This window comes from Biomphalaria glabrata, chromosome 1, assembly GCF_947242115.1.
Source record: "Biomphalaria glabrata chromosome 1, xgBioGlab47.1, whole genome shotgun sequence".
NCBI classification, from domain to species: domain Eukaryota; kingdom Metazoa; phylum Mollusca; class Gastropoda; family Planorbidae; genus Biomphalaria; species Biomphalaria glabrata.
In genome coordinates this window covers 84,433,252-84,452,882 of record NC_074711.1, presented here as the reverse complement: position 1 = coordinate 84,452,882, position 19,631 = coordinate 84,433,252, and the positions used below count along the sequence as shown (strand labels likewise).

Below are 19,631 nucleotides of genomic sequence, written 5' to 3'. Positions count from 1 at the left end.
AAAATAATAACAATAACACATTTAACCCGGGGTCGGCAACCTGCGGCTCGCGAGCCACAGGCAGCTCTTTGGATGTAAAGCTGCGGCTCTTTAGTTCCATACGCAAATGTTATTTATTTTATCGAAACATTTTTTAAAATAGTTCTGAATCGTTTAACAAGGATTAGGCACTGATTTAATCTCTCAGCCAATTGTACTTTTTTCACCACACCCTTCCCCATTACACGTGTCGTCACTGTTGTCAGTCCGTCGGAAGCTCTCGGCCGTCGACGGATGTTTCTATGTAGGTTTAAATTCGCTTCCGACGCAAGACGAATTGGCATCATCACCACTCGCTTTGGTTGTGACATATAAGTTTGTTGTTTCAAGTAAATGAGTTAGAAGCGATTATCTTCTCAAAGTTAGAAGCACACGTAATGCTAATCTGACAAGTTTTGCGTTACCACTAGAGATTGCACAAAAAGGCAAACCATTTACAGATGGTGAGTATGCCAAAGACTGCTTCCTACGTGCATCTGTAGAACTGTTTTGTGATTTCAAAAACAAACCAGAAATCTTGAAAAAAAAAAAAAAAAGATTTGCCACTATCCGCTAAAACAGTACAAGATAGAATAGCTAAAATGTCTTCAAATGTAACATATGTGCAGGTGGAAGATATTCAACTTTCTTTTGTCCTATCACTTGCTATAGATGAGTCTTGCGACATAAAAGACACGGCACAAGTTGACCTTTTTGTCAGGTATATGTCTTTCCTAGGTCCAAAAGAACTTCTAGGATTGCTATCAGGACAAACTACAGGGGAAAATACAGCGAATGCCATGCAAAAATACCTTGAATACAATAAGCTCAATTTAAATAAAATCGTTTCAATAGCATCTGATGGAGCCAGAAATATAACAGGAAAAAATAAAATGGCAATAAGGATACATCGAAGCAAAATAAACCGTGTAATCTTACGTTTCACTGAAGAATGCATCAAGAAGCGCTTTGTGCCCAAACAAATTCGGCCGAATAGTTGAGTTCATGAATCTGGTAATAAAGACTGTTAACAGCATCTTGTCAAAAGCACTCTACCTCGTCACTTTAATTCTTAAACGAAATTGAGCTCAGTATTCTGAGCTACTTCTGTCTTAAAAAGTGCGATGGCTTTTCAAAGGCTGAAACTTTTGCTTTGTGCTTGAATGAAATACATACATTTCTATATGAAAAAGACATTTATCACCCAGAATTAGAGAACGACAAATAGTGGAAAACATTTTACTTTATGGTGGATATAACAGAGAAATTAAATGAGCTGAATCTAAAACTGCAAGGAAAAGGAAAACCCACCCTATGGTTTGTTAGAAGAATTGGTTTGTTTCGAAGAAAAAATAATTCTTTTTGCAAAAGCTATTCAGAGCGGTCAGTTACTTCATTTTCAATGTCCAAAGTAGTATCGCGATAAAATCAGTGCAACTTTTGACACGATTTACTCCAGTACAGTTATAAAAAAAAATCAAAGATGAATTATCTCACAGATTAGAGCAATCCAAAACCAATCTAGCATTCCTAGTAAATCCTCTCAACACAAATAGTAACGAAATCCACATTGATGTATTTGAAATTGATTCTGGATCTCTAGACATGCAATTAATTTAAAAAGTAAAGCTTTGTGGGGTGGAAAAGTAATGTAGGAAGACTTGGAGCTCTATAAATGTATGTACGTAGCGCAAATAAAAGTGGTCAGCTTTCAAAGGAATGTCTCGAGTTAATTTGGCGCATGAAATAATTTTCTAGATTGCTACAGTGAGGTGAAGAAGTTGGCATTTGGAGTGCTGACTATCTTCGGATCGACATATTTGCGTAAGAAAGCGTTCTCTTGCATGATTATAATTAATAGTAAAGTTAAAAGCCAACTAACAAATGAAAATTTAGAGTCGACTTTTAAACTAAAAACAAGTTATTAGCCAACCCAAATGTAACCCAACTTTCTAAAACCATGCAAAGCCATGGCTCCCATTGAATTTGTTTGCTCAATTGTTTGTTATTAAAGTACAAGTTATTAATGTAAGCAAATGTTTAACTGCTTAAGTTGTTACCGAGATAAAAAAAAAATCTAATAATGTCATATATATATATATTATCTAATGTGTTGTGAAAAACACTGCTTATATATGAATAGATTCGTTTTTTTTTTTTTTATTTAAAAAAATAATTGTGTGGGTACTATTTAATTGGCAAAAAAAAAACAAAAAAACTTTGCGGCTCTTTAGAAACTTGAAATTTCGTAAATTGTAATTTTTGGCTCTTCCGACTTAAAAGGTTGCCGACCCCTGCATTTAACCACTCTCTTATTCTGCCTACACCCCCTTACCCGCGCTTCCACTCTCCAACATTCACACTTTTTCAGTGCAAAGTAACAACATAAATTTCAAGACTCAATCTAAACGCAGCCACCAGACTAACACACAACAACAACAAAAATGGTCAGTGATAGCGTAACACACAGGTGTAAACCAGGCCATCAACACATAGTCCCAAAACATTGTTCAAGTTGTAGTAAGGACAATGTTGAGGGGAAAGGGGGAGGAGCCATCAGTCAAGTTCCTACGGTCAAGCCGCTAATTAGGTCACAAACACTAGGCATGATAGATACGTAGTAAATATAGATATGTTGTGTGTGTGTGTGTGACAAATACTAAGCGTGCTCCAAAATACGTTTTTTTTTTTTGGTCAACCAGGTGGTTTAGGGAGGGCGGATCTATCTACATCTATAGGTAACACAGCTTACAAGCTACCATTGCTTTTCAGCCCTCCCCCCAATCACACCCCGATTGAAAAATATCTAGCACTGACTTTTGGGCTGTTAGGGGAAGGTGGGGCTAGTTGTCACAGTTTTCAGATTTGGATGTTTTAAACATATTTAGAATTCATTGATTCTCACCAAACTTAACATGCTGTAACTTAAACATTCAGACAACAATTAGAGTAAATGAAATAAACTTTATCTCTTTATTTATCAAAGTTATACAACAAAAAAGTGGCTGGGTTGAGGTTGTGACAATTTGCCCCACACCAGGGTAAGTTGACACAGGCATGGGGTAAAATGTCACACATTTAAAAAATCACCATATCTTGCTATGTCTAAAAGAAATAGCATATTAAGTCAAGACTTTGTTCTTGTAGTAGTTTCCTTGACTGGCCGGCGTGAAATAATGATATATATGTGAAGGTTCTGAAAAGTTTTGGACCTAACAAGAAAAGCTGTAGGTTTTTCTTCAAAATAATGTTTATTTTTTTCTATATAATATTTGTAAAATATCTGTTCACTTCTTTCAGCAATGCACCCACTTCCAACCTATATAAATAGTAGGACTAGGTAACTTCTTTCCTAAAAAAAAAGTTGCGCTAGGAGAACATCTTTTCTGTATGTTGATGCTGGCATAACCTTTGTAAACAGCATTATTTAAAGAGAAAGTCGCTTAATACTATTTAGGTATCTATTAGGTATCACCATAAAAAGGAATCAATAAAACAAATAATTATTAATAAACAAATATTAATATTAAAATTTGTTTTCAAAATGCTTAATCTTCATTGGGGCAAGTTGTCACAACTGTGACAAATTACCCCAACCTGTGTGACAACTTGCCCCACAACAATTTTCAGAACATTTATTTTAATAACATTTTATTGGGTCGAGCTTTTTGAAAAAAACTAATTTCAATGTGTAACTAATACACAGAGATATGAAACAGTGTAATGTCAGACAATCATCTCAAAATTATAAGTGTTTTTCAACAAAATTACACAAAAATAAAATTCCACTTTCCGAACAGTCAAAAACAATGAATCGTGATAATTTTAAAATGCGAAAAGGTATCGACTTCATTTTATAACTATTTGTAAATGTTTCCGTAAACATCTCAGCTGTAGTTTCACATTTTTGATAGCGCATCACATTATATCGATATAGTGTTTGTGACAACTTACCCTTGTGACATTTCACCCCACCTTCCCCTACATACACTGAGAGTGCTAGATCGGCGGCTAGTTACGTAGGGCCGCGTACCGTATGTTTTGTTTTGAGGTCAACCAAGTAAACTGTTGTGTCCTGCAATGACTTGGGGAGGGTGGGATTATCTATTGGCTACCAAAGCTTATTAGGCTCTCCCCCAAATAAATAATATTTGGATTTATTAATGGCCTTATACTTATATCTCAAAATAGCTTAGACCTAAATAAGTACTGGTAAGGTAATGTGTCGGTAATGCGTTACTGGGCTTAGCACCGTCAGTTTGTACCCTATAAACATGCCCATTACGGCCCAGTATCAGTTTTAATTAGGGTTATCCCCCTTTGCCCTAATTGCAGCCCTAAATAGCCCAAATCGCGCCCTAATGGGCGCGCATACCGTTTGCACATTGGCGTCATTAGGTTCCCATAAGGGACCAATACGGGCTACCCTAATCGTGCCAATATCGGCCCAGAATGGGTAAACCCACTTCCGGATTCATTGGGGATTTCCAGAATCGCGCCCTAGTCAAGCCCATACTAGCCCCAATGGTTTAGTAACTGAGATTTTCATTGGGGTTTAATTAGGGATAACCCTTATTGTGCCAATATCGGTCCGATGCTGGCCTGAATGGTTTAGTAACTGAAATATTTATTAGGGTTCAATTAGGGATAACCCTTATTGTGCCATTATCGGTCCAATGCTGGCCCTAATGGTTTAGTAATTGAAATATTAATTAGGGTTCAATTAGGGATAACCCTTATTGTGCCAATATCGGTCCGATGCTGGCCCTAATGGTTTAGTAACTGAAATATTTATTAGGGTTCAATTAGGGATATCCCTTATTGTGCCATTATCGGTCCAATGCTGGCCCTAATGGTTTAGTAACTGAAATATTTATTAGGGCTCAATTAGGTATTATCATGCAAATACTGTCTCCGATGGTTCAGTCATTAAATTTTATTATGGCTTTATTAGGAATAATCTTTAATGTTTTTCAATAGTGTAGTTTAAAACAAATTCATTAGTGATTTTTTGTTTATAATGCCCTTTTTGTTCAAATGCAGCTCAATGGTTTAGTATGAGATTTTTAACCTTTTACATAGGTCTACTTTCACACTGATGATTTAGATCTAGCAATAGAATTATTTGACATAATTGTTTGGAAATTATAAAAATTGAATCAGTGCATGATTTCTATATACATCTAGCTATAATGTCAACATATTTATAAAGTAATGGACAAGTTAAATTACATTTTTGGGTTTGAACACTATCAAACAATACAATTTTTGGTAACGTACTATATAAGACTTGCATGCTCTGATCATTTATTCTTAAATCAAACTTACACAATTAACTTTTTTTTATTTTTTATTCATGGAATAATTAACCAACACAAAAGACAAATATAACAGCACAAACAAGATATCAAGACAGCATTTTCATTCAATTCTTAGCATTCTTTACAAGCTGACTTCAAGACTGGTGGCAATAATTCATATTTTGACTTCCATGCAGCAGCTGGAACAAACAAACAAACAAATAAATATTAGTCATGTAATAAAACTACCTTCAAGCTGTATTAATAATAAAAAGAATCTAACAATTAAACATCAGAAGACCTTACATTTATCTATGTGGACATACTATTTAACGGTTATATTTCCAGCCCTTGATGATAAACGGTGCTCAAAAATTAGGTTACTTCTAAAGCCTATTAAGCAACACAAAAATTAATGGTATTTCAAAATTTGGAGTTGAATCTTCTCCTTAAATTAAATGTTATGAATTGGTGTCAGCAAATGTGGCACTGGTATTTGACTATGCTAAAAGTGCAATGGCAGACTAGATCGAGCTAGGCTTCAATTCATTCAATATTATATTTTGTCCAATTTATTTATATTAACTTTATCACAGGCTCTTACTAATACAACTATATTCTGTTGTAATTAGAGTTATATGGTAATTTTAAAAATAAGTTGGCTGAAAAGTTATTTTAGAATTAAAATAAACAATTATCACAGTGAAACTTAAAAAAAAAAACATTAAAAAAAAAACCCACAACCAGCATATTTCAAAATTAGGATAGCATTTCTTTATTTACATTTAATAAATTCCATCCCATTAACAATTTACTTTCAGATTGCTGATCAGTAATCTAAAAGCAAGATTTAATTCTTACCTTCTTGAGCAGGCTTGCTTATGAAAAGATGATGAACAGCATCTGTACTGCATGCATAGGTTATTATTAACCTAAAAGATTAATGTCAACTTCCCCTAAAGAAAATGTGGCGATCTGTTAAAAAAAATAAATAAATAAAAACATAAAAAATGTATGCAAAAAAAAATAATATTACAATAGAGGCAAAACACAAAATGTTTAAGGTAAGGTATACAAGAAGGATTGTTGCTATATAATGACATTAGGTCAAAAACAAAAAAGCATAGCTGATCAGTGATAGATTCCTTCGATATAGAGCATGTGAAAATGACTAAAATCTGTCTGTCTTGACATGGCGTAAAAAGAAAATGATATAAATAAAAAAATATAGATTAGAACACTTTTGAAACACCATACTTCTTGTGTGTTCGATAAGTTCTTAATATGTTCGATAAGATAAAATAAAGGTAAACAGTGTTCGATAATTTAAGCTTTTGAAAGCATCGACCTGACTCACTTTAACATCAAATATAAGTTTAACTTTGAGTAGTAATAAAATAAAACATATCTACCTTTTAAGAAAAATGGATGAGGAATTCATAGATACAATCAGTTTTTTTCTAGGTCTAATTTTTACGGAGATACACAAATTCAAACATAAAAAAATGTCGGCGACTGAGCTTAACTTGTTCGATAAACGTAAGTTACTGTATATAGATATATAATATATAGTCTTAACCTAGTCTAGATTTAGATTAGATTAGATGATTATGGCATCATCATGACCATGATCATGATAGACCTGATAGTATTATTATTATTATAGTAGTATAACTCACAGTATAAGTTACTTTATGACAATAAACAATAAATGATTAATTAAGTAGATTATCATGATAATATAATAATGATACTGATAGATTCTATGTAAAATGTAAAACTTTTGTAGTGTTCAGATTTCAGATAATAAAATAAGATTATTATTTAAATATTATATTCATAATTTATTATAATCTTATTATTATTAGAAATAAAAGTATAATATTAATTATACAGGGCATCTAGACTATTACCCTAGAATAAATGTATATAGATATATATACTATAAATAATATTATAATCTAGAATATATTAAAGCTACAGTCATTACAGGATGATGAAATATGAATCAGATTAAATCACTATAATATAGTCTATATCACTATATTACACATTACATTTAAATAGATAGGGCATTTTAAGCGGTTAGGATATCATAAATATGGATCATACCGGTGATGTTTACCGTCTGCAGGGATTTCTAGATCTAAAATCTAGACTTGATCTTTTAGTTGTATATTATATACTTTGGTGTTTTAAAACTTTTTCTTTTTCAGACTTCAGCATGGCTTCCAGAAAAAGAATTTTAGAAACAAAGGGGAACCCAATCAAAAGAACTAAAACAGAACCATCCTCCGACTCAGTTGAAAGTTCTAAAGAATGTTTTGCTTTTAACAAAGTTGATTCTTCTGAGAAAAAGATTTTTAGCAATAAATATATTTATATATTGCCAGCTGGAATTGAAAAAATGCGAATAAATATTTTCAAAAACCAGATCACCAAATGTGGAGGAACTATTTATGAGCAATTTGATTCAACAGTGCTAAACACTTTGTCCTTTATAATTGTGGATGATAAAATGGATACTAATCGGATGTGTAAACTTCTGCATCTTGAATCTTATCCCACCGTGCCTGTGGTAAAGTCTTCTTGGCTAAGCTCTTGTTTGCGAGAGAAAAAGATATTGCCCTTTGAACCTTACCTGCTACGCATAGTAGAAAGCCATAATGATTCAACAGATAATCACTTGAAGAGTAGTACCAAGGCAACTAGTCCTGGGCCTTCACAATTGCAGACTTTTCTAAATAAAAACAAAATCTCAGACAGCAATAGCAACTATTCCTCGAGTGATGAGGAAAAAGAAGCAGGCATAAAGCCTGTAATTGAAGCTTTAACAAACTCCAAAGTCAAGGTGAGACTTTTTTTTGCTTCACTACCAGCATGAGTAACATAAGCTTTGTAATAGCTGATGATATCATTGTTCAAATAAAAAAAACTTTCAGTAATTTATTGTTTCATTTTTTTTTACTTTAAGCCTGAAAAATGGATATGTGCTCAGTCATCTAAGAATCCAAAGCCTAACTTCAATACTAACATAACTGATATGCTGGAGGTAAGGAAAAAAAAGAGTCTTTATTTAAAGATGCCACATAAAAAGATGTTAAAAGCATTGTATCAATGCTTAATTATTAATGAATCAATATTTTTCCAGAAATAATAAAACAAACGCTAATTTTTCATTGTTAAACTATTGAGTGAATCTTGATATAAAACTATTATTGCTCAATTCTATCAACAGGAAATGGCTAAAACATACGAAAGTACTAATGACAAATGGAGAGCTTTTGGCTACCAGAAAGCAATTAAAGCTATAAGAAACTATCCAAAGCCTATAACTTCTTGGGAGGTAATTACATTTGAAAGAATCTACATCTGAATTTATATAATGAAATGACCTTTCCTACTGACTTATCAAGCTATTTCATTATATTTCAGGAAGCCAAATCACTTCCAGGAGTGGGCGGAAGACTGGCTGACAAAATCTGGGAAATTGCTCAGAGTGGGGAACTGCGTAAACTGAAAGAATTTGAATCTTGTGAAATGACGCAAGTGTTAAAATTATTCACAAATGTCTGGGGAGCAGGACCACAGACTGCTCTGGCATGGTATCAGCAGGTCAGAGAAAAATATTTTAATATTTGCTAAACTTGGAGTTGACAGCTTTACTTGAATTTGTATTCATCACTTAACACAAAGGGGTAACATTTAAAACAACTATGTTTTTATGAATTTAAAAGTTAAATTAGAATAGCAAGTTTTTTTTCTTCTTCTTCCTTGTTCTGATTATTATGTTGGAGCATTCAGATGACTAGACCAATATAGTCACCACGAATGGAGTCACATTTTTTTGCTGTTGTTTTGAGCTTCATAAGTGCTGTCCTGAGTCGTTTCACAAAGGAGGAATAAGAGTTTAGCAAGTTTTGATTTTTACCTTTTACTCTGTTTGAAAGTCTAAGGACAGTAGGTTTCAGATGGATATTAATGGGTTATTGTTCTTTGCAATCGATGTGCATTTTTTCTCTAACATATGTGTTATTATTTTAAGAAACATTTTGTTATGCAGTTTTGGTGGGACATTAATTGAATATTTAATGTGAATATGTTGCATGGAAAACTGTGACTAACATGTATTTTTTTCCCTCAAACTTTCAAGGGCTTGAGAACCATTGACGACTTGAAACAAAAAGCTCATTTAACCTCTCAACAAAAAGTCGGTGTACGTCTTTATGATGAACTGTTAGATAGGATGCCAAGAGAAGAAGCAGGTGAAATAGAAAAAGTGGTCAGTTTTTATTTAACATTATTGTTAACCTTATAAAACAGATGACCTTTACATAGTATGCCCTATTGATCCCAAAGTCTGAAAGGGAGACGATTTGTTTTTTACTTACACTTTTCACATTTGATTTATTCAAGTTATAATGTTACCATATAAAGATGATGGCATTTTAGTGAAATGGAAGATGGTAAAAAGAAAGAAAAAAATCTTGTATGAGATAATTATGCTGGGCTTATCATAAGTAATTAACGAAGTGCCCAGCTTATTTTAATTTTTTTGTCCAGTGTTGTAAAAATCAGCATTAAATTAATTAATTATAGTCCTGTTGAAGTTTGAGTTGCAGGGAAAGGGGGAGAGTACCCATGTGAGGATTAAACAAAAAATTGCAGGTGATAAACATTCCATCCATCCCAGTGGCGCTACAGCCCATGGAGGGCTCTGTCCTGCTTTAACACATCCTTCCATTCAGATCTCTCCTGGGCCTTTCGTCTCCACGCCCTAACCCCTAGCTGCTTCAGATCTGCTTCCACGTCATCTATCCATCGCATTCGGGGTCTGCCTTTGGGTCGCCTGCCTTTTGGTTTTTGCCTGTATACGATTTTCGCCCCTCTGTTGTCTGACATTCTTTCAAGGTGACCTGCCCAACGTAGTCTGTTCTTTTTTATTTCGTTCACTATTGGTGGGTCTTCATATAATTGATATAACTCATGGTTAGTGCGTGTCCTCCACCCTGTTTCATCCTGTATGGCACCATAGATTTTCCTAAGAATTTTTCTTTCCCAAGTGTTAAGTAAATTTTCAGATGTCTTTGTCAGTGTCCAGGTCTCACTTCCATACATTGCTGCTGGTCTTATTATAGTTTTGTATATTATTTTCTTGGTTTTACTTGAAATCATTTTGCTCTTAAGTAAATGGTGGGTGCTATAAAATGCCCTGTTGCCTGCTGCTATTCTTTCCTTTATTTCTGTTAGTAGGTCATTTTTTAAATTAATAGTACTTCCTAGATATTTGAAAGTTTGGACGTTTTCAAATTCGTGGTCTTTGATTTTGATATTTTGTCCCTCTGTTTGATTGTCTCTTGTCATTGTGATGTACTTGGTTTTACTGTCATTGACCTCAAGTCCTGCTGGTCGAGATGCTTCTTCTAGTTGTATGAAGGCTCTAGCGATGTCAGAGGTTTCTTTACTCAATAAGGCAATGTCATCGGCATAAGCAAGGTATTGTAGAGGTTGGCTGTATATCGTCCCTGTTGGTTGTGGACCCATGTTTTCTCTCCTGAAGTAGTTAGTAATAGTTCCCCTTGTGTTTATGTGTATATTTCTTATAACTCTCTCCAGTGTTAAATTGAAAAGCATGCAGGAAAGTGCGTCTCCTTGTCTTAATCCTCGTTTAATCCTAAATTCCCGTGAGTGTTCTCCTTGTATTATGACTTTGCTTTTTGAGTTGTTTAATGTCATATGTATAAGTCTTGTCAGCTTGTTGGGTATTCCAAAATCCTGTAATGTGTCATATAGGTATTTCCTTCTGATACTGTCATAAGCCATTTTATAGTCTATAAAGAGTTGGTGGATTGGTATGTTGTATTCATGGCATTTTTCTAGTATACATCTTAGTGTGAAGATGTGGTCGGTTGTGGATTTGTTGGGTCTGAAACCACATTGGTAGTCACCTAAGATTTCTTCTGAATATTTTCCAAGTCTCTTAGTTATAAGCCTAGACAGTATCTTATTAGTCACATTTAGTAGAGAGATTCCTCTGTAATTACAGCACTTTAACTTGGATCCTTTTTTGTGTATTGGGGTTATAAGAGCCGTTTCCCATTCTGTTGGTATTACTTCTTCTTCCCAAATTCTTGATATTAGTCTGTGTATTTGGGAATGTAAGTCTTTCCCTCCATATTTAATTAGTTCTGCTGTGATTTGGTCCTCTCCTGGTGCTTTGTGATTCTTCATGGTCCTAATTATTTCTGATGTTTCAATGAGTGTTGGAGGGTTCACTAAGGGATCTGGTCCCCCATGCGGCAGTTCATATTCTCCATTGTCTCCATCTTCAGTGGTATTTAGGATCTCCTCAAAGTATTCAGCCCATCTCTCAATGACCCTGCTGTTTTCTGTAATAAGCTGACCATCTTTGTTCTCACACATGTGTGATCTAGCTTGAAATCCATTCTTTTCATCTTTAATTTTCATATACATTCCTCTCATGTCTCCCTCCTTTGCTAGTTCCTCAATTTTAGTGATCTTGGACTTTTCCCATTCCCGTTTTTTCTTTCTTACAACTTTTGTGGCCCTTCTTCTTGCTTCATTGTATTGCTGTCTAGTGTTCCTGGTTTCTCTCTGTAGCATTATCATTCGGGCATTGTTCTTCTCTTCTATAGTTTGTCTGCATTCATCATCATACCACCCTATTTTCTCGTTCTTTTGTTTAAATCCAACTACCTCTTTTGCTGTTCTTTTGATAGCATGCTTTATTATTTCCCAATGCTCATTTATGTTATTTTCGCAGTCCTTTTCTAGTGTTGTCAGTTGCGTTTGGAGTGCCATTCTATAAGTTTCTGCAACAAGTGGATCCTTTGTGAGTTTTTGACTATCATATTGCTGTGCTCTCTTTCTTTGGTAATTGTGTATGGTACTTATTCTTTGTCTAAATTAAGCTTTTACTAGTAGGTGGTCTGAGTCAGCATTAGCTCCTCTGAAACTTCTTACATCTAGTATGTCTGATCCATGTCTCTTATCTATGAGTATATGATCTATTTGATTCTGGGTGTTGCCATCAGGTGAGATCCAGGTTACCTTGTGAATATTCTTATGTTGGAATTTTGTGCTGCTGATAGACATTCCTTTTCCTGATGCAAAATCCACTAATCTTATGCCATTATTGTTGGTCTCTTCATGTAAACTTCCTTTGCCAATTATTGGTCTGAATGCTGGTTCCTTTCCAATTTTTGCATTGAAATCTCCTAGGACTATTTTGATGTCATGCTTTGGCGCTTCATCATAAATTCTTTCCAGTCCATCATAGAAGGCTTCTTTTGTGTTATCATCTGCATCTTCAGTAGGGGCATGAACATTGATAAATGATATGTTGAAGAATTTTCCTTTCAAACGTAGTGAGCAGAGTCTATCAGTTACAGGTTTAAATCCAATGACATTACCTACCATTTCCTTTTTAACAGCAAAACCTGTACCTAAGTTGTTAGTGCTTCCACCACTATAAAATATAGTATACTCCTTGGTTCTGAGAATGTCCGAGTCTTTCCACCTGATTTCCTGTAGGGCTACAAGGGGTATCCTATATTTCTTTAACACTTCAGTAAGTTGGGCTAGCGCACCTGCTCTATAAAGGCTTAGCACGTTCCATGTCGCAAAACAAAAATCATGTCCTTTTCCAGGCCTAGGTCGTTTTCAGTTGAGATCTGTCCGGGTTTTCTTGTGTGTATTAGCTTTCGTAACAGTATTTTTTATATGACAGAGTTGTTAGCCCTGTGCATAACCATCTGGGGGGCTGCCCCTTTCAGCTCTCTGGATAGCTTATTTTCGGGTAAGGTGCCCTAGCCTTTGTGGATCCCTCCACTTCCTGCAAGGCAGCAGGTTTGATTTTGGTCCACCACGGGTATTTTATTTCCCCGGTACCCACCATATCTGGAGGGCATTCCCCTATCCGCCACCTGGGGAGGCGCTCGATGGGAGATCAAAAACTCCACACGAGGTGATAAACATTAGTGCTTACTTATTCCCTCCCTTTAACCCTGGTATCTTTACCACTGCTCCTAATTCCCCCCCCCCCCTCTTTTTTTTTTTTTTTTTCCAAAAAAATAAATTGCTTAGTCCACTTGTAGTGCAAACTTTCTTTTAGGTTTTAAGTTTAATGATGATTTAAATAGATACTTATTTGTGTCCCTACTGCTTTTTTTTTCTTTTTTTGGGGTAGACAAGAAAACGGCAAACCTAATTCACAAAGACCCAGATGTGCCACTTTTTTTTTTTTTTTGGACAATAATGATGTTATAGCAGCAAAGAAGAGGATTCTTAAAGGCAGAAGTACTTACTTGGTCTCTTAAACATGCTTGATGTCATACTACACAATTAAGTCATCATTGATTTGACCCCATTACATTAACTTAATTTTTGGGTTTTGTAAACTTTAATTTGTGTTATATAAAAAGGTCTGAAAGGGAAACTTTACACTTTTTTTTTTTTATATAAGAAGGGCATACATTTATCTATACCAATTATAACATTTTCTGGTTAAGAGAAAACTATGATTAAAGTTTAACCCTAACAGGCTAGTGAAATACACATGGGAAAAATTAATAATTCCTTCTGAATAAGGAAAATATTACGGAGAGATAGAGTAAGTACTTTGTAAAAAAATTATTTAAAACTTTCTTTTCAGGTAAGAGAAGCTGCTGAAAGTATTCAAGAAGGAATAATCGCTCAAGCTTGTGGTTCCTATCGGCGTGGTAAAGCCACATGTGGAGATGTGGATGTGCTTGTCACACACCCTGATGGGAAATCTCATAAAGGAATTTTTTTTAAATTAATTACTAAACTGAAAGAATCTGGTAAGTCAAAGACTATAATATACATAGTTTTAATAGTATAGAGGATGTTTTAATGCATCAGAGCTCCAGAAAATTCATTCAGTTTTTCTCTTTTGGTTGATAGCATGGGGGTCATCAGTTTCAATGTTGTTTGTAGTGTGTCCAAAAATTACATTCTAAATTAACAAGACAAGATAAGAGATAAGATTATTTTATTGGTCCAAACAAATGGAAATTCAGTTTGACTACATTAGTCCACCTCAGCAGATGTACTATAACATTAACAATATATACACTAATAAGATACAACACAAAACACAACAGACACACACAACATGTGCTTAATGAATTGGGCTCCTATGTACTTCTCAATGATAAAAAAGGATCATAAAACACCCTGACTGACATTGGAATTGACCAGTTTTTATATCTCTGTTCTAGCCTAATGTGTAGTGAATTAAAAAAAAAATTTTTTACATTTTTTTTTAGAATAGAACATGTATAGAATTGAGTTAATGGTGTAAGTTAATAACGTGATTGCTTGAACTTTGTTGTGTAAGTTGTTTAGTACTTTGAAATTTGTTCATATCTTTTTATATTTATTTTTACAGGGTTCTTGACAGATGATCTTGTCTCTGTTGAACAAACTGGTAACCAGAAAAAATATCTTGGTGTGTGTAAATTGGAAGGTCCAAACAGAAAGGTCAGAACCACAAACCGCATTGGGGGTCGTTAAGGGTGTGGACTATAAATAAAATCAGAATTGTTTAAATAATAAAAGTAGTTTTTGTTAATGTTTTTTTTTTTGTTTTTTTTTAAATTATTTTAAGTTCTAATTTATTGTTGAAAAGAAAATAGAATTAAAATGTGTATATCTGTGTGAAATATTTGAGTCCTTCAAAGATGATATGTGTCAGTGTGGTGATGAACCTACAGCAGTTTAACCAAACAGAGGATTCTTGTTTTGCTTAACCATCATCCTCACTCATTCCCTTGACTTGTGTCGTAGGTATGCTTTTAGGGTCGACCTAACCTAATTTTTCACTCTTCTCAATAAGCAGCCTTCCTTAGCAGAATTCTTTCATGTTGTTCATCCAGTTTTTGTTTTGTAAGATTCTTTATTTTTTTGACGATTTTTTTTACAGTGTGTGGTGTTGTTCTTAACTACTTAATAGTCCATAATTATTTTTTGTTTACAGTGTGTGGTGTTCTTCTTAACTACTAAATAGTCCATAAATTTTTTTTTACAGCATAGTGTGTATTAATATTTTCATTTTAGATTTTTTTTGTCACTCAAGCATCGCAGGTTAGACATCATCGTGGTACCCTACAGTGAGTATGGCTGTGCTTTGGTCTACTTTACAGGCTCAGCTCATTTCAACAGGTCTTTGCGACACTTGTGTAAAACTCAGAATATGTCTCTCAATGAACATGCCTTGAAAATTGGTGTTGTAAGAAAGGTAACTGTTGCTAGAATAGCTCACTTTTGAATTAACAATAGAGCATTCTTATATCTTTTTTTAAATGGATAGATTTTTACAGTTCATTCTTATTCTTAAATGTACAGGGTGCAGACAAAATTTATGAAGGCACGATAGTTCAGACACCCACAGAAGAGTCCGTGTTTGAAGCTCTCAAAATACCTTACAGACCTCCAGAAGAAAGAGATCATTAATAATTATTCAAAAGAGTATCTTTAATATTTATGGACATACAATTGTTGACCTTCTGTTTTCTGCTGGTTTCAGAGTTAAGTCCATTTTATATTTGTTTTAACGACTAATTGTGTATAACATTTTACTTGTATATCTATTAATTATTTAAACTATAAGAAACAATAATTTATGCCAATTATTTATTTTAAATATAATAGTGAAAGTGCAATATTAGCTTTTTTAAATATATCTGTGATTTTATTCTTTTCAGTAATAGAATACTAAATACCTTTGTCATGGTCGTTGAAAATATTTGGCTAGCTACTTACATAAAATACTGAATTTTAATATGTATTTAAAAATGTTTTATTATTTATATTTTGCTAAATTTTAATAAAATATTGTAGCCTGTTTATTGCAACCATTTCCTGTAAGATCTATTTAGTATATGACAGTGGCATGAAACAGCATATCAAAATAGTAATTACAAATGCATGATGTGGTTATTCCAAAGGATTTGGTTATAATAATGAAAAACAGTTAACTCGCAAAACGATAAAAATACATTAATACAACTAAATCCTAATCATAAATATATTTCATTATCCTATATACATATATATAAACAAAAAATTAAGGTCGGAGCCATAGATCTTGGCCTGTGTTATTATTAATCCAATAGCTCTTACCGTAGTACAGTGCATCTTTTACATATAAGTCTTACAATAGGATAATGCGTTGGGACACTATCAACAGTTTTTAAAACTTTCCTATTCTAAGAGCTAATCATGTCTCATTTCGAACAAGAACTAGAGTGTGGTGACTATTTTTAGTGAAACTGTATGTGTATCGCTTTTTTAAGAATTTTTCAAATGAAATGGCCCATAGCCCCAGTGTATAAGCACCCACCGGGAATAAATTGTATTTTTGAAGCTTTTTTATATTCTAAAGGTATTAAAAGTATACATTTTTTTTTAAACTAGAAATATTGCTATATTTTTTTAAAGTTGTTTATTTATTTATTAGTATTAGATCTTAAATTTTATTATTTTGCTCAAAATGTTTATTATTATTTTTTTAAATTCATTATTCAGAGCCACCCCTCTTTGCTTAGGGTATGCAAAGAATTTTAACAGGAAGGAGTTGAAATAGGAGCTATTGGGTTAATGTTGTATAGATATAGAAAGAGATGTATATCATTGCAATTACTATAACCAATTGCATTGGAAGTAACTGCAATATGTATTTGTAGCCAACACTTACAAATAAAAAATATGGGTTTATCAAATATTTCCACATGACCAGTATTTCATTATGTATTTATATCAGAACAGTGTTCAAATGAAACTCTCAACACGGTTTGGACTTAGAGGTGGCTGATACTAAAACTATTTATTTTCAGCCAATAGCCTATAAATTGAACACACACAAACATGATCAAAGTGGTTTGATGTAAGATATTATCTGTATGGGGACTGATGATTATTGTAACATACCAATCTTGGGTTTTTCTAAGTATAATATTAGGTTTTATTCAAGTAGATATTAGTAAAGTGTTTTGACAGTACTATTTTATTTTTATTGTATCATTTATTTTAATTTGACAGGAACTGTTTCTTTGGCTACATGTAGTAAAAAGTAAAGTTCCCCTTTCATACCATGCGATCTATAAGGCAGATGATGTTTAGGTCATCTGTTTCTTTGGCCAACGGGTTAACAAGCAGGGTGTCATGTGGGTGGCACAATGACCAACTGCCTTTACTTTTCCCCAACTAAAGTCAGGTACCTATTAGAGTAAGGTGGACTCTAGGGCGCCCTAAAAATCCCAAAATTCAAAATCCCACTCTTCACCAAGATCGAACCCAGATTCCCAGGTTCGAAAGCAAAGCATGTGCGCCTCACATGGATACCTGTAGACCTTTCAGATAATATTTTTAATATTGTTAAATTATTTTTATTTTTATAATTCTTCATGTTTTAAATCTGTGATATTTAAAATTATATCAAATTTGTTCAGTGGTTTAGCTAGGGATTTGGGTGCTTGACCTTTTTAGGGCCCCCTTGCATTTTTACATTTGACATCATGACATGAGATAATTTACTTAATAAATATTTAAGTCTATATTCCAATATAGGTACACAGTATATAAGTAAAAGTAACAAAAAATAATCATTAAAACTATTTTAATGAATAATACCGTTGTTTACTGGCAAGATAATGCACAAGTGACAAATCTCAATTCATATCACCTCACATGGTGCTTTCTGTGCAGCAAAGGCATAGAATCTATAACATCATCTAGATCAATACTGTCTAGTATTTTTGACTCCACATGAATAGCAAGATTACATGGCAGAGGCAATTAGGACATTCATTGGGGCCCTCTGAAGTGGGGGCCCGGCAGGACTTTCTGATTTGACTCCCCCCCTCCCCATACACTAGCTACGCCACTGTATTTGTTGTTTTTTTTTGTTATTCATTTCAAAGTTAATACAAGTTAGCAGTTTAATTTCTGCATTTTTTTTAAAACATTTTAAATTATTTCATATGGAACAAGACAAGTTAAATCAGAAGTAAACTTGATTTCATTCTATTAAAAAATGTATACATTGAAATATATATATTTTTTATTTTCTGTGTTTGAAATAAATATATTTATATATTATGTTACGGTTGATATCATTTAGCACAATCATTTTTACATTTTTCACATTAACATCAAGCACCATGAACCGGGCATTTTAACACCATCCAAACAGTACCGTATCTGTAGCCATACTTGAAACATCTTCCAACACATACTCGCTCTCTCTCTTATTTTGACTTGTCTTCTCTTTCTTTAACCCAAACTGGCATATCATCTCCATGAACATAAGTAGCCAGTTTTCTCAAAACCTGCTCTATTCTCCCGGCCGTCAATCCCAGAATCTGAATGATTAAAGTGAATCCATACAGGGCTCCGCTAATGATTCCGTAAATGTTCAGCCGTGACAAAGGAGAGTCCAGTCCCATGTAGAAGTAAGATAGGAAGGCCAACCAGACAGCGTTCAAGAAGAGGAAAGCAGCGAGCAGACGGTTCCTTAACCTGCCGAGGCCTTCTGCCAACGCAGCTTTCTCCAGGCCTTGGTTGACAGCAATGCCAAGGTGGGTGGCGACGAGAGACTCCCAGAACTTGTGTTCCTCCCTGGCTTTTTCGTCTCCTTGTGACATGTCTCGAGCCAACGAGGACAAGATGGTTTGAATTTCAGTTTGTGTGTCCATTTCTAAGTTTTGAGAACCTTCGGAAAGATGAGAGAAAATATTTAGTGATGACACATTGGTAATAATAGCGCTACTTCAGGCTTTGTGCAACAGTAAGAACGCTAAATAAAAAAGCATTTGTGTAAAAACAGACGAAAACTCAGACATAATCTTTTATCAACTACTGCTCAATGTGGGACTAAGTAAATGATTTTCCAACTTGCGGGCCATATCAGATTCTTGAAGAGGTACCGCCCTATTCCTCGGAACTTATTTACATAATGGAATTGCAGATTATCGAGTCAATCAAGTTTTTTAATTTGTTTTTTTCTATTATGTCACCAGTGAGACGTTTATCGTTGACCAGGCCGATAAAGGTTGGATCCCCAACGACCAAAACATTCTAATCAGCACAATTTTACAAATATAAATTATACCTTACCTTTGTTCAGTGTTTACGTAGATAACTATAAATTCAGTTTAATGAATGGGGTATAACTGCTTAGCTTCCGAGCTGAAGGTTGAGTCTGGTTACACCGGTGCTTAAAATTAAATCGAAGAAAACCTGTCCTGTAAAATCGGACGTGAAAGAATC

General features: G+C 34.0%; 2 protein-coding genes and 1 long non-coding RNA gene across 5 annotated transcripts in view; 1 reads left to right on the top strand and 2 right to left on the bottom strand.

Annotated features, from left to right (window-relative positions):
* Positions 1 to 5,350: 5,350 nt before the first annotated feature.
* LOC129924242 (uncharacterized) lies at positions 5,351 to 6,535 on the bottom strand. Its single transcript, XR_008776238.1, has 2 exons — positions 6,180 to 6,535; positions 5,351 to 5,518 (listed from the first exon to the last, which is right to left on the bottom strand). It is a non-coding gene; the product is annotated as an uncharacterized LOC129924242 (long non-coding RNA).
* A 113-nt stretch (positions 6,536 to 6,648) lies between these two features.
* Positions 6,649 to 18,461, top strand: LOC106077133 (DNA polymerase lambda-like). 3 transcript variants are annotated; one of them, XM_056018250.1, is made up of 10 exons: positions 6,649 to 6,857; positions 7,535 to 8,169; positions 8,293 to 8,370; positions 8,557 to 8,664; positions 8,754 to 8,933; positions 9,472 to 9,600; positions 13,993 to 14,161; positions 14,752 to 14,843; positions 15,439 to 15,600; positions 15,708 to 18,461. In XM_056018250.1, exons 1-10 carry the CDS (start codon positions 6,743 to 6,745, stop codon positions 15,813 to 15,815), a joined length of 1,776 nt encoding a protein of 591 aa, XP_055874225.1. In that variant the 5' UTR covers positions 6,649 to 6,742; the 3' UTR covers positions 15,816 to 18,461. The 3 variants fall into 3 exon arrangements, with proteins under 3 accessions (XP_055874225.1, XP_055874227.1, XP_055874226.1); XM_056018251.1 differs by lacking the exon at positions 6,649 to 6,857 and adding an exon at positions 6,903 to 6,966; XM_056018252.1 differs by lacking the exon at positions 15,439 to 15,600.
* LOC106064181 (uncharacterized) overlaps positions 18,406 to 19,631 on the bottom strand; it is a 30,309-nt gene continuing 29,083 nt past the window's right edge. Inside the window, exon 14 of the mRNA XM_056018249.1 lies at positions 18,406 to 19,074. Coding sequence (XP_055874224.1) covers positions 18,611 to 19,074 — 464 coding nt within the window. The 3' untranslated portion in view covers positions 18,406 to 18,610. The remainder of the gene's footprint in view (positions 19,075 to 19,631) is intronic.

Coding starts and splice junctions, on each gene's coding strand:
- LOC106077133 (XM_056018250.1), top strand. CDS start 6,743: ATGGATGAGGAATTCATAGATACAATCAGTTTTTTTCTAGGTCTAATT. Junction 8,665..8,753: donor AGCCTATAACTTCTTGGGAG/GTAATTACATTT, acceptor ATTATATTTCAG/GAAGCCAAATCACTTCCAGG. Junction 9,601..13,992: donor CAGGTGAAATAGAAAAAGTG/GTCAGTTTTTAT, acceptor CTTTCTTTTCAG/GTAAGAGAAGCTGCTGAAAG.